Here is a 13,945-nt window from a genome sequence, read left to right as displayed (position 1 = left end):
TCTCTTGCAGGGCACGTCATGACTCACACAAGTTCTAGCAAGTGCGGCAAGTCCTGAGCAAGCACAGAGTGCTGAAACATTTTTTTCTTGTCAAAATGTGGTGTACAGGGTTTGATGAGTTCTGAAGCCAATGAGCGTCAAGGTACGACTGTAAAATCTTTTTTAAAAAGACTTTATTTATTTTTACAGAGAGGGAAAAGTAAAGGGAAAAAAAGGGAGAGAAACACTGATGTATGAGAGAAACATCAACTGGCTGCCTCTCACATGCCCCCAACCGGGGACCTGGCCCACAACCCAGGCCTGTGCCCTGACCAAGAATCGAACCGACAACCTCTCATTCGCAGGTGGGCATTCAGCCTACTGAGCCACACCAACCAGGGCTAAAATCTTTTTTCTTTTTTAAAGAATTACACTGTTGGGACTTCCGCCAAGATGGAGGCATAGGTGGAAACACTGTGCCTTCTCCCACAACCAAATTTGAATATAACAAAGGTTTGGAGAACAAAGACACAGCCAAAGAACAGAAAATTGAATTATATGGAAGTCCGACAACAACGAACCATTCAACCAGGACCAGTAAGAGGGGCGGAGCCAGCAGCGGAGCAGGGTTGGGCAGGAAAGATCCCCCCACCCAGGCACGCACGCAGCCCGGACCCAGTCGGGGTGTGGGGCAGACTAACCGCGGTCGCACATTCGTGCACAGTGAGACGGACCGCGCAGGCCCCAGCGGGCGAACCCATTGGCGGAGGGCTGACGGCGGTGGCACATTCGCATGCAGTGGGACAAAACGCATGGGCCCCGGTGACAGTGGCAGCTGCGGTGGCAGTGGTGGGAGGCAGTGGTGGGAGGCGGCAGACAGGACGCCATTGCTCCTCTTTGGCCCCACCCCCACGTACAGCTTCACAACCCAGGGACTGAGTTGCCCTGCTCTGGTGAACACCTAGGGCTCTACTCCTGATACGTAACAGTCACGAACAGTCCAAAATATGGCTTAAGAAGAACTTAAAGCCCCAGAGCCGATAACTCTAAGTGACCAAGAAATAGCCAGCCTCTCAGATGCACAGTTCAAAACACTGATCATCAGGATGCTCACAGAACTGGTTGATTATAGTCACAAATTAGAGGAACATATGAAGGCTAAACTAATTGAAATGAAGGGAAATGCACAGGAAACCAATAGTGATGGAAAGGAAACTGGGACTCAAATCAATGGAATGGACCAGAAGAAAGAACAAAACACCCAACCAGAAAAGAATGAAAAAATGAGAATTCAACAAAATGAGGAGAGGCTTAGGAACCTCTGGGACATCTTTAAACGTTCCAACATCTGGATTTATAGGGGTACCAGAAGGGGGAAAGAAACAGCCACAAGTGGAAAACTTATTTGAACAAATAATAAAGGAGAACTTCCCCAGTCTGGCAAAGGAAACAGACTTCCAGGAAATCCAGGAAGCTCAGAGAGTCCCAAAGCTGTTGGACCCAAGTAGGAATACACCAAGGCACATCATAATTACATTAGCCAAGATTAAAATGAAGGAGAGAATCCTAGAAGCAGCAAGAGACAAGGGGACAGTCACCTACAAAGGAGTACCCATCAGACTGTCAGCGGATTTCTCAAAAGAGACCTTCCAGGCAAGAAGGGGCTGGAAAGAAGTATTCCAACTCATGAAATCCAAAGACCTACAGCCAAGATTGCTTTATACAGCAAAGCTTTCATTTAGAATGGAAAGACAGATAAAGTGCTTCTCAGATAAGGGCAAGTTCAAGGAGTTCATCATCACCAAGCCCTTATTATATGAAATGATAAAGGGACTTATATAAGAAAAAGAAGATGAAAAATATGAACAGTGAAAGGACAGCAAACTCACAGTTATTAACAACCACACCTAAAACAAAAGCAAACTAAGTGGACAGCTAGATCAGGGGTGGAACCATAGAAATGAAGAACACATGGAAGGTTAGCAACAGGGGAGTGGGAGGAGGAGAAGGGGGGAGAAGGTACAGAAAATAGCATAGACAGTAGGTAGAAAATAGATAGGGGGAGGGCAAGAATAGTAGGGGAAATAGAGAATCTAAAGAACCGGAGACATGTGGTTATAAACTAAGGGGGGGGGGGGAGAATGGTGGGGGAGGGGGTATGCAGGGTGGAGGGGAATGAAGAGGGGAATAGAACAACTGTAATGGTATAATCAATAAAATATATATATTAAAAAAAAAATTATACTGTTTACACAGTAGCCATCTTTAAGAAATAAATTGGTTGGCTCTTTTCAGATTATAAAATATCTCATTCATTACAGAATATAAGAGAAAATAAAAGAAGAAAAATGAAAATAGATGGCCATGTGATCCAGCCAAATTGCTTTATAACAGAGGTTTTACTGCAACATAATTTGAGGCAGCATTCCTTAATAGCTAAATCATAAATTAAAACACCATTAATCTCCTATGTTGGAAAGGTTCGCTTAAGCCAACATATATATTTCAGATGCAGTTTGTATCTTTGCTTCACTAAAGAGCAATTTCAAAGAAAAAACTGTCTTTTACCTGACTACAGATAAAATGCCACACACTCAACAGTGGTATTTCTTCCACCTGTTCCCACTTCCCGACCCTCCAGAGTACAGTAAGACAGAGAGCTGAACTTACTAAAAGAGAGCCGTAAAACTCTGAAATAGCCTCCAATTCAATACAGAGTACACTCAACTTCATTAATATTAACTGAAAAGTGGAGCTTTCAGAGATGGAATTTCAGGATAAATTTTCTGGTCACTTTCTCTCATCTGGTGGATTGTTAGTTGTCCAAGAAAGCCACGTGCCTCCTACCACTCCACAGCCTTAACTACCATCTCATGCCGATGACTCCCAAATCATTATTGCCAACCTGTCTTATCGCTGACCTCTACACTTACATGGCTATGGCCTGTTTGAACCTATATTTGGATATTTAAAAAATACCTCAAATTTAATGAGGCCAACATAGAATGCATGAAATTACTTCCCAGACTTACTTCCCTCCTGCACCGATCTTTCCATCTCAGTAAACTGTTCCACATCCAACAAATGTTTAAGCTAAGTATCTGGTGCCATTCTTGATTCCTTTCGTTCTGTCACTCCCTGCATATGATCTAACAATAAGTTCTGTTGGCTCTATTTCCAAAACTTATCCCAAATGCAACACTGTTCTCCAACCATATTACCAATGACCTTCCCCAAACCATCACATCTCTTGCTTGGATTAAGCAATGATGTTGTAGCTGGTCTGCCTACTTCTATGATCACCCTCTATAATCTACTCATGACAGCAGCAAGGTGATGTTTTGTTTTTTTTTTTCTTTTTTTAATAATTTTTTAATTTAATTCTTGTTCAAGTACAGCTTTCTGTCTTATATTCCCAACCCTGCCAGGTGATGTTTTAAAATCATAAATCAGATCACATCACTCTCCAGCTTAAAACCCTTAGAAGTATACTTGGTACACAGAAAAGCTTACCATGGAAGTTGGTATAAAATCCAATTCTCTTATCCTTGCTTGAAAGGCCTAACAAAAGCTGGCACCAGCCCACCTCCGTTTCATCTTCTCTCACCGCCAACTCCAACCACCCCCCAGAAACCATGTAGGACCTCTGTGTACTACCTGCGCCATCTGCCAGAATGCTCTGATCCCCAGCCTTTGCATATTATCTTCTTAGTATTTCGGTTATCAGTGTTGAGAAAGTTATCTTCTCAGAAAAGCCTTCTAGTTTATGAAATCCAGAAAAGACAAACATAATATCTAGCAAAACAATACATGCACTTACCCTTGATACATCAACCCACTTATAGGAATCCATCCCAAAGAAACACTGGCAAAAACACGACACAGGCAACCAGACATTATAAGCCTTTTGCTGGAAATATACAATACCACCAATGGAATAATCTTGAAATGCAAACATACAAACACACAAACGAATGTGATTAATCTTCTCTTGATTTAACTACCAATCCACAGTAAATATAGAAAGCAGAGCAAAACACAACCAGCAGAATCTAAAATATAAGTATGAGGAAATAGCCAGGATAAATAATCATTTTCTTCAACAAAATAAATTACAAGGAAGCAGAAACATGGAAGAGGAATTAGATTAAAAGAAATTTAAGAGATAAATAATCTTATTACAATGAATGGCTCTTATTTAGATCCAGATTCAAAAATACTATTGAAATAGCTGGGCCAGTTTGAAACCTTGTATGTTCCAGCACTTAAAAATTACTGTTAAAATTCTTTAGTTATGAGAATAGAATTCTAATAAGTGTTTAAAAATGAGTGTGTATCTTTAATTGTATATCTCTAATAGTTATATATTTAAACAGTTATGGATCAATGATATCACATAGGAGTTTGCTTTGAAATGATACAGTAAGGGCAGGAAAATGGGTAGAAATGTAGCTGAAACACGAGCTGGCACTTTCTGAAGCTTGATGATGGATGATGGGGGTTCATGAGGCAGTGTCTCCATTTCTTAGATATTTGAAGTTTTTCATAATAAAAATTTATTTAAAAACCAACCAATTACTCACTATAACACATTTACTTCTTTGCATATTAATGTTACTATAGTTAACCTTAAATAGAACAGGTCTGAACTGCATAGGTCCACTTATAGGCAATTTTTTTTTCAATAAATACTATAAATGACTTTCTCTTCCTTATAATAAAATTTTCTTCCCTTCAGCTTCCTTGATTGTAAGAGCGCAGTATATGATACATATAATACACAAAACGTATGTTAATTAACTGATTATGTTATTGGTAAGGCCTTGGTCACAGTAGGCTATTAGTAGGTTAAGCTTTTAGGGAGTCAAAAGTTATACACAAAATTTCAAGTGTGCTCCTAATTCCCCATCATTCAAGAGTCAACTGTACATAGTTTTTAATCATTCAGTTTGTGTTGACTGTCTTCCTCTCACTGAAATATTATTAGCTTTGCAAGAACAAATGCTTGGCCTTTCCCACTGCTACATGACTACATGACTTCACAATGACTACAAGAGGCCCAGGTTCTTGATTACTATTTCTGAATGAATAAATAAAACATCTTGGATCTCCTGTAGAAGTTTAAAGATTTTTTAACTGTAGGATGGTCAACAAAGCATCACAGAAAAGTGCACAGCAGTGGCCAACAGGGACTTACCTTCACTTCGATGAAGTCAGGACTCCCTAGAGACACGAGCTCAGCATAGGCTTGGAGCTCATCCACATTCCAGGCTTTAACGAGAGTCAGTCTGTAGACAGTGCGCTGTTGCTAAAACAAAGGAAAAGTCAACGTTGTTTTCATTTTGGTAGAAGTTACACCTAGGAAGACTTTCACATTTCTTCAATCCACAGAGAACCCAGGCAATGGGAAAGGCTGCATGAACCTCTACAAATTGAAGTTATATTTTGTAGAAATATGAAAGAACTGAGAACAAAGTAATAAGAATCCCATAAGCCTTATAAAAACAAAGAAAGTGGCATATTTCTTTTCTCTCACTCACAATAACTAACACTATTAGGTACCCAAAAGTCCCTTGACAAATACACACTGAGTAAGATTTAGTAAAAAACGGTAAGTTGACCAAATAGTTTTAGACCATCAAAAATTAATTCAAATCGCCCTAGCTGGTGTGGCTCAGTGGATTAAGTGCCACACTGGGAACCAAAGGATTGCCGGTTGGATTCCTAGTCTAGGGCACATGCCTGGGTTATAGGCCAGGCCACAGTTGGGGGCGCTTGAGAGGCAACCACACAGTGATCTCCCTCTCTTTTCCCTCCCATCCTCTCTCTAAAAATAAATAAATAAGTAAGTAAGTAAAATATTCAGGAACTTAATTTAAATAACCTTCAGGCTCTCAGTTACCAATCACTCAAATTATTTATGACAAGACTTTATAACTATTCTTGACCTCTTTCTTATGTTCCAACTATTTAATTCTCTCTTGTGGTAGAACAGGCACATTCGTGAACTGTCAGTGCTACCACTTGCTATCACACAACCCAGAGAGGTGCTGGTTTTCTGAAAAGCAATTAGACAACAGTTGTCAGAGTCTTTTAAAAGTTTATATCCTGTGACTTTGTAGCTCCTTTCCAGAACTCAAGACAAATTAAAAGCTCAAAGACTTACTGCATTTTGCCATGTGTAAAGCGCAGCCACATTCTTGGCCCAAACTTTTAGGAAAAAAATCTTTCAACTTTTTAATTCAAATTTTTATTTATATTGACAAACAAAACTGATGATCATATTCCAGGGTATTATTTTGTATACGGATATTGTAATTGCTTTCCAGAGTTACACTTTTAAGCATAAATAAAAATTAGAAACATTTATATATATGGAATTAGTATGACACATGTACAATGTGCATCCTTATTTTAATCTCAAAAATTTGGGTGAAAAAGTGTGTATCATACATGACAAAATACAGTATTTAAACATCTTAGAACCACATTATTAAAGATGGTTTAAAATCTAAAGCAATGGTGGGGCCAGAACGTGTGATTTGCCTATACCAATAGAATATGGCAAAGGTGGCAAAAATATGGCACGTAGTCACGTGTCCAGGTCATGTGTCCATGGTTAATTACATCCATTCATCCACAGCAAAGCCCCTGCAATACCCCTGCTGCTAAACCTCAAACCCTGTTTTAAGTAGCAAGGCTCAAAACACCCTAGAGAAAAACAAAGTAAGGTAAGAGAGGGACAAAGTGATACCAACTCTACTTTTGTTTATGTTTGAAGATTTCTATAATTAGTTAAAAAAAAACACGAGACATTTAACAAATAGTATTAAGCAGCCATACCAGAAAATGTACTCAAAACTTATTTTTAAATACTCATATACATGTGTGACAAGACAGAAACCATCCAGATTCTCTTATATAGCTAGAATTCACCCAATGCCAAAACCTGACAAAAACAGCAGAGAACTACAGACCATTCTCACTGTACTTATATATACCAAAATCTTACAGAAATTTTAGCAAAATAAAATTCAACATGTTGAAAATTCTAGGAATGCAAAGATGATTCAATGTTAGGCTATATATTAATACAACTCATTACATTAATAGTTCAACACAGAAAAGACATGTGACCATCTGCATAGATACACAAAGACATTTGATACGGTTTAAAAGCCATTCCTAATTTATGCTAAAGATGTGTTTTTGAATTTTGAAAATAAAACATAATAAATATATCAAAATCCATTTGGTAAACTCAATAATTAAAAAGCACATCCACAACATAAAGAAAACACTCTCCAGTCAAGAGTCGATGTTTCTAAGTGGTTGAAAAACCGAGGCATTTCCATTTAGATTAAAAGAAGAATATCCACACTATTATTTTTATGAACACTGAAAGTTAAAATCAAAGAAAGAACAAGAATTACTGAATAGTACACAAAAAATAATTTCTTATAAATGATATATCTGGCTTTTTTTTAAATCTAGGAAAATTAACTAAAAATCAGATTAAGGAGCCCTGGCTGGCATGCCTCAGTGGATTGAATGCCAGCCTGGGAACCAAAGGGTCACTGGTTCGATTCCTAGTCAGGGCACATGCCTGGGTTGCAAGCCAGGTCCCAGTAGGGGGTGAGAAAGAAGCAACCATACATTGATGTTTCTCTCCCTCTCTTCTTCCCTTCCCCTCTCTAAATATAAATAAATAAAATCTTTAAAAAATAAAAATAAATTAATAAAAATTAGATTAAGCAAACTAGCCAGTTACCAAATTAAAAAAAAAAAAAAAGAGCAGCTTTTCTGGCATAGAGTAGTGGGGCAAATGTGGACTCCGGAGCCAAACCGAACCCCAGACCATGAGCTAGCTGTCTTTAATCCCTGTTCTCAGTTCCTACCTTTGGAAAATGAGGGTTTTACATGGGATTCGAAGTGTTAATCCATGTACCACTTAGAACCACGTCTGGCAGCAGTTAGTCCTACCAAGTGTCAGCTTCTATATGCCATTATTGGCAACATACATACCACATGTAAAATTAAAAAATACAAAGCAAAAAAAATTCTACATACAATTGTAAAATATATATATCAAATATACCTATAAAATGACTACTTTATGAAGTAACATGGACAGTGAATAAAATACATTTTTCTGAGACCATAACAAAAACTCACCTACATGGAAAGCCATAATGGATTTATAAATAAATGTAATTCCAAGAGAACCTTAAAATTCCTTTGATCAAATAAATGACATCAATAACAATAACAATAGCGGGAATTAGCAATGAGTCAGACTTACTATGTGCCAGCTGCTGTTTTCAGTGCTTAATATCTTAGCAAAAATTCTAATAGTTATTTCAACTTTACAATAATTCTTACAAAACATATTTATTATCTGGACATTATATATATGAACTTCAGGCTTAGAGCTGTTAAATATATTTGCCAAATTTACACAGCTGGAAAGCAACAAAGCTGAGATATGCAGCATCAAGTGATATGCATCCAAGTCACTCTCTTTGCTGAACATCTTAAATAGTGAGATACAACATACAAAGAGAAATGTACTTAAAACCTGAATATACAGCTCAAAAAATTACCACAAAGAAAACGCCCATCACTCAGTCACTATTTACTCCATTTGCAACTAATATACTGGGACAGGGGGAGAACAAAAACCACCAAAATTTATTTATAAAAAATTGTGGACTCCTGGCCAAAATGGAGGTGTAGGTAGAAACACTGTGCCTCCTTGCACAAACAAGTTTAAAGACAACAGGGTTTTAGTAACAAAAACGCAACCAAAACACAGAAAATTGAACTGTACAGAAGTCCGACAACAACGAACCATTCAGCCAGACCAGTAAAAAGGGTGGAGTTGGCGGCTGGCAGAGCGGGGTGGGGCAGTAAAAAGCAGCAGGACCGACCCAGGAGCACAGGCTGAGGTTGGCAGATCCCAGACATGGGGTAGCAACGGGCAGACCCAGTGTGGTTGCCAGGTGGCTAGCTGACCGAGGTCACACATTCCCAAGCAGATAAACCAGGCAAAGGAGCGAGCAGTGAGACAGACGGTGCAGGCCAGGGCCCCAGCGACAGGAATTAAAGCCTAAAATCACCAACTGGAAACACTTTCGGGGTTGAGGTGCCAGGAGAAGCTCTCAGGCTCACAGAGTTTGCTGGAGACACCCACAGGATCCTGGAGGGTGCACAAACCCACACACACACAGGAGCGGGCACCTAGAGGGCCCAGATTGCTTGCAGGAAGCAGCAGAGAGGACCGAAATCCGAGAGAGAGCAGAACAAACACCACTGCCACTCTCTGACCCCGCCCCCACATACAGCATCACAACCCAGTGACTGGGTCGACCCACATGGTGAACACCTAAGGCTCTGCCCCTCATACCTAACAGGTCGAACAGACCAAAACATTATGGCTCAAGAAGAACAGCTCAAAGCCCCAGAGCCAATATTTCTAAGTGGCCAAGAGATAGCCAACCTTTCAGATGCACAGTTCAAAAAATACTGGTGAACAGGATGCTCACAGAACTGGCTGATTTTAGTCACAAATTAGAGGAACATATGAAGGCTAAACTAATTGAAATGAAGGGAAATGCAGAGGAAAACAATAGTGATGGAAAGGAAACTGGGACTCAAATCAAGGGAAGAGGGAAGAAAGAAGAAAGAAACAACCAAACAGAAAAGAATGAAGAAACAAGAATTCAAAAAAATGAGAGAGGCTTAGGAACCTCTGGGAAATCTTTAAATGTTCCAACATCTGAATTATAGGGGTACCAGAAGGGGAAGAGGAACAGGCACAAGTGGAAAACTTATTTGAACAAATAATAAAGGAGAACTCCCCCAGTCTGGCAAAGGAAATAGACTTCCAGGAAATCCAGGAAGCTCAGAGAGTCCCAAAGAAGTTGGACCCAAGGAGGAACACACCAAGGCACATCATAATTACATTAGCCAAGATTAAAATGAAGGAGAGAATCCTAGAAGCAGCAAGGGATAAAAGGACACTCACTTACAAAGGAGTTCCCATCAGACTGTCAGCTGATTTCTCAAAAGAGACCTTCCAGGCAAGAAGGGGCTGGAAAGAAGTATTCCAACTCATGAAATCCAAAGACCTACATCCAAGATTGCTCTATCCAGCAAAGCTTTCATTTAGAATGGAAGGGCAGACAAAGCACTTCTCAGATAAGGTCAAGTTCAAAGTTCATCATCACCAAGCCCTTATTATATGAAATATTAAAGGGACTTATCTAGGAAAAAGAAGAAAAAATATGAACAGTGAAAGGACAGCAAACTCACAGTTATTAACAACCACACCTAAAACAAAAGCAAACTAAGTGGACAGCTAGATCAGGAGTGGAACCATAGAAATGAAGATCACATGGAGGGTTAGCAACAGGGGAGTGGGAGGAGGAGAAGGGGAAGAAGGTACAGAGAGTAACTAGCATAGACGGTAGGTAGAAAATAGGGGGAGGGCAAGAATAGTATGGGAAATACAGAATCTAAAGAACTTGTGACACATGGACATAAACTAAAGGGGGAATGGTGGGAAAGGGGATGTGCAGGGTGGAGGGGAATGAAGGGGGGAATAGGACAACTGTAATGGCATAATCAATAAAATATACTAAAAAAGGAGAAATTTTGTGTATTTATTCTTATATTTAAACTTCAGTACCCTCCCCTGCTACCCTCCATTTCATGCAATACACCTAATGAGACATTATTTCCGCTGCTCAAAAAAGTTTTTAAACTCTTGGATTTTGATGCCTTTTAGTGCTTCTGCTATTTTTTGTTTCAGTTCTTTCACACCAGCAAAATGGTCCCTTTCAGGACTTTTTTCATCGGGGCAGTAACAACAAAAAGACACTCGGGGCAAGATTGGGTGAATAGGGAGGGTGGGGCACAGGGATCATCCCGTTTGGGGTCAGAAACTGCTGACACTCAGTACAGTGTGGGCAGGCATGCTCGTAAATCACTCATCATGCAATGCACAAAGGTGTTGAAAGAGTCTTCAAACAAAATTCACTGAGGCTGAATGCAGCCTCTCATAACAAGCCAGCTGGTACACTGATACAGATGAGTTCTTAGAACACTCACCTGGTGGAGGAAAACTACTACAAGGGGCAGCCACCCAGAGAATAATTCCAATTTTGGGGGAGGTTAACACCCTCATATTAACACCCTGATTTTAACTTCATAGTTCAGATTTTTACCTGTTTGAAATTTATATAAATGAAACTATATATTCTCTTACATCTTCTGTTATTCAATGTTGTACAGTCTTGATGCATGCATAGAACCCTTATTTTTCCTTGAATATATGCATAATAGAATATATATACATTCGACTTTAGCAGATATTAAAAAATAAAGGAAGAAGTAAAGGCTATACAAAGTGAAACAAGGAGAAATATACAGGGAACCAACAATGAAGGGAAGTAAACCAGGACTAAAAGCAGTGATTTGGAAGAAGAAAAAGAAATAAACATCCAACCAAAATGGAATGAAAAAACAAGAATTCAAAAAAATGAGGAGAGGCTTCAGCATCTGAATCACATGGATGCCAAAAGAAAAAAAGGAAGAGCAAGAAATTAAAACGTTATTTGAACAAATAATCAAGGGAAAACTTCCCCAATCTGGCAAAGGAAATAGACTTCCAGAAAGTCCAGGAAGACCAAAGAGTCCCAAAAAAGTTGAACCCAAGGAAGTTATCCAAGATTAAAGAGGAGAGAACCTTAAAAGCAACAAGAGGAAAGGAGACAGTTACTTACAAAGGAGTTGCCATAGGACTGTCAGCTGATTTCTCACAAGAGACCTTACAGGCAAAAAGGGGCTGGAAAGAAGTATTCAAAGTCATGAAAGCCAAGGATTTACATCCAAGATTACTCTATCCAGCAAAGCTATCATTTAGAATGGAAGGGCAGATAAAGTGCTTCCCACATAAGGTCAAGTTAAGGAGTTCATCATCACCAAGCCCTTATAGTAAATGTTAAAGGAACTCATCTAAGAAAAGGAACAAAGTCAAAACTATGAACAGTAAAACGACAACACACTCAAAACTATCAACAACTCAACCTAAAACAAAACAAAAACAAACTAAGCAAACAGCTAGAATAGGAACAGAATCACAGAAATGGAGATCACATGGAGGGTTATCAGTGGGGGCAGGGAGGAAATAGAATTGGGGAAAGGGTACAGGAGTAAGAAGCATAAATGGTAGGTACAAAATAGACAGGAGGAGGTTAAGAATACTGTAGGAAATGGAGAAGCCAAAGAACTTATCTCTATGATCCATGGACATGAATTAAAGGGTGGGAATGCTCGAGGGAGGGGCGTGCAGAGCAGAAGTGAATAAAGGGGGGGAAATGGGATAACTGTAATAGCATAATCACTAAAATATACTTGAAAAATAAAAATTTTTTAAAAAGAAATATGGTCCAAATGAAAGAATGGAACAAAATTCCAGAAAAAAAACTAAACAAAATGGAGATAAGCAATCCATCAGATGCAGAGTTCGAAACACTGGTAATTAGGATGCTCAAGGACTCATTGGGTACTTCAACAACATAAGACCTAGGCAGAAATGAAAGTTAGAGTAAGTGAAATAAAGAGTAATTAACAGGGAACAAATAAACAGTGGAGGTGATGAAGCCAAAAATCAAATCAATGATTTGGAACATAAGAAAAAAACATTCAATCTGAACAATAACAATAAAAAAATCTAAAAAACACGAGGACAGGCCAAGGAGCCTCTGGGACATCTTCAAACCTACCAACATTTGAATCATTGTGATGCCAGAAGGAGAAGAGAAAGATGAACAAATTGAAAACTTATTTTAGAAAATAATGAAAGAACACTTCCTTAATTTGGCAAAGTAAATAGACATACAAATCCAGGAAGTACAGAGAGTCCCAAACAAGTTGGACCCAAAAAGGACCACACCAGGACACACCATAATTAAAATGCCAAAGTTAAAGATAAAGACAGAATCTTAAAAGCAGCAAGAGAAAAGGAGAGAGTTATCTACAAAGGAGTTCCCGTAAGAATATCAGCTGATTTCTCAAAAGAAACTTTGCGAGCTAAAAGGGAGTGGCAAGAAGTATTCAAAGTGATGGAAAGCAGGGACCTATAACCTACATTACTCTATCCAGCAAAACTATCATTTAGAATGGAAGGGCAGATAAAGTGCTTCCCAGACAAGGTGAAGCTAGAGGAGTTCATCATCACCAAGCCACTATTACATGAAAGGTTAAAGGGACTTACTTAAGAAAAAGAAGATAAAAACTATAAACATTAAAATGGCAATAAATTCACAACTACCAACAACTGAATCTAAAAAGTAAACTAAGCAAACAAGCAGAACAGAAACAGAATCATAGATATAGAGATCACTTGGAGGATTATCAGCTGGAAGATGGAAGGGGGAGGGGGAGAATGAGGAAAAACATATAGGGATTAAGACATACAAATTTGTAGGTATAAAATACACAGGGGAATATTAAGAACAGTATAGGAAGCGAGGAAGCCAAAGAACGCATACGCACAACCCATGGTCATGAACTAAGGTTGGGGGATTCCTGGCTGGAATGGGGGGAGGGTATCGGGTAGATGGGGACATGAGGGAAAAAATTAGAACAACTTAATAGCATAACCAATAAAATATATTTTTAAAAGATTTAATCTCTCTCCAAATTGAATACACATTCAATGGAATTCAGTGTAAAGTGTAGGGTTTTTTAATTTTCAATTGACAAGATGATGTCAAAATCTAAACGGAAATGCTAAAGGCCAAAAACAGCCAAATCAATCATAAGGGAGAACAAAGTTAAAGGACTTGGACCACTGGATATTAAGACTTAGTAAGGCTACAATACTTAAGACAGTGTGGTACTGGCAGTGTTGAAAGTAGAGTGTGGAACAAAACAGGGTTTAAAAACAGTCCCAAACATG

General features: G+C 38.8%; 1 protein-coding gene across 2 annotated transcripts in view; it reads right to left on the bottom strand.

Moving 5' to 3' along the window:
• The window catches only part of LOC118984017 (S-adenosyl-L-methionine-dependent tRNA 4-demethylwyosine synthase TYW1), a 176,327-nt gene that overhangs the window by 23,550 nt on the left and 138,832 nt on the right, over positions 1 to 13,945 (bottom strand). For both annotated transcript variants that reach the window (XM_037041728.1, XM_037041729.1), the window contains exon 14: positions 5,177 to 5,287. In XM_037041728.1, coding sequence (XP_036897623.1) covers positions 5,177 to 5,287 — 111 coding nt within the window. The remainder of the gene's footprint in view (positions 1 to 5,176; positions 5,288 to 13,945) is intronic.

Source organism: Sturnira hondurensis, unplaced genomic scaffold (assembly GCF_014824575.4).
Source record: "Sturnira hondurensis isolate 20B ecotype Veracruz unplaced genomic scaffold, ASM1482457v3 Scaffold0003166, whole genome shotgun sequence".
In the NCBI taxonomy this organism is placed as follows: Eukaryota; Metazoa; Chordata; class Mammalia; order Chiroptera; family Phyllostomidae; genus Sturnira; species Sturnira hondurensis.
The sequence above is the reverse complement of the archived record's forward strand: the minus strand, read 5'-3'. Positions and strand labels throughout refer to the sequence as shown.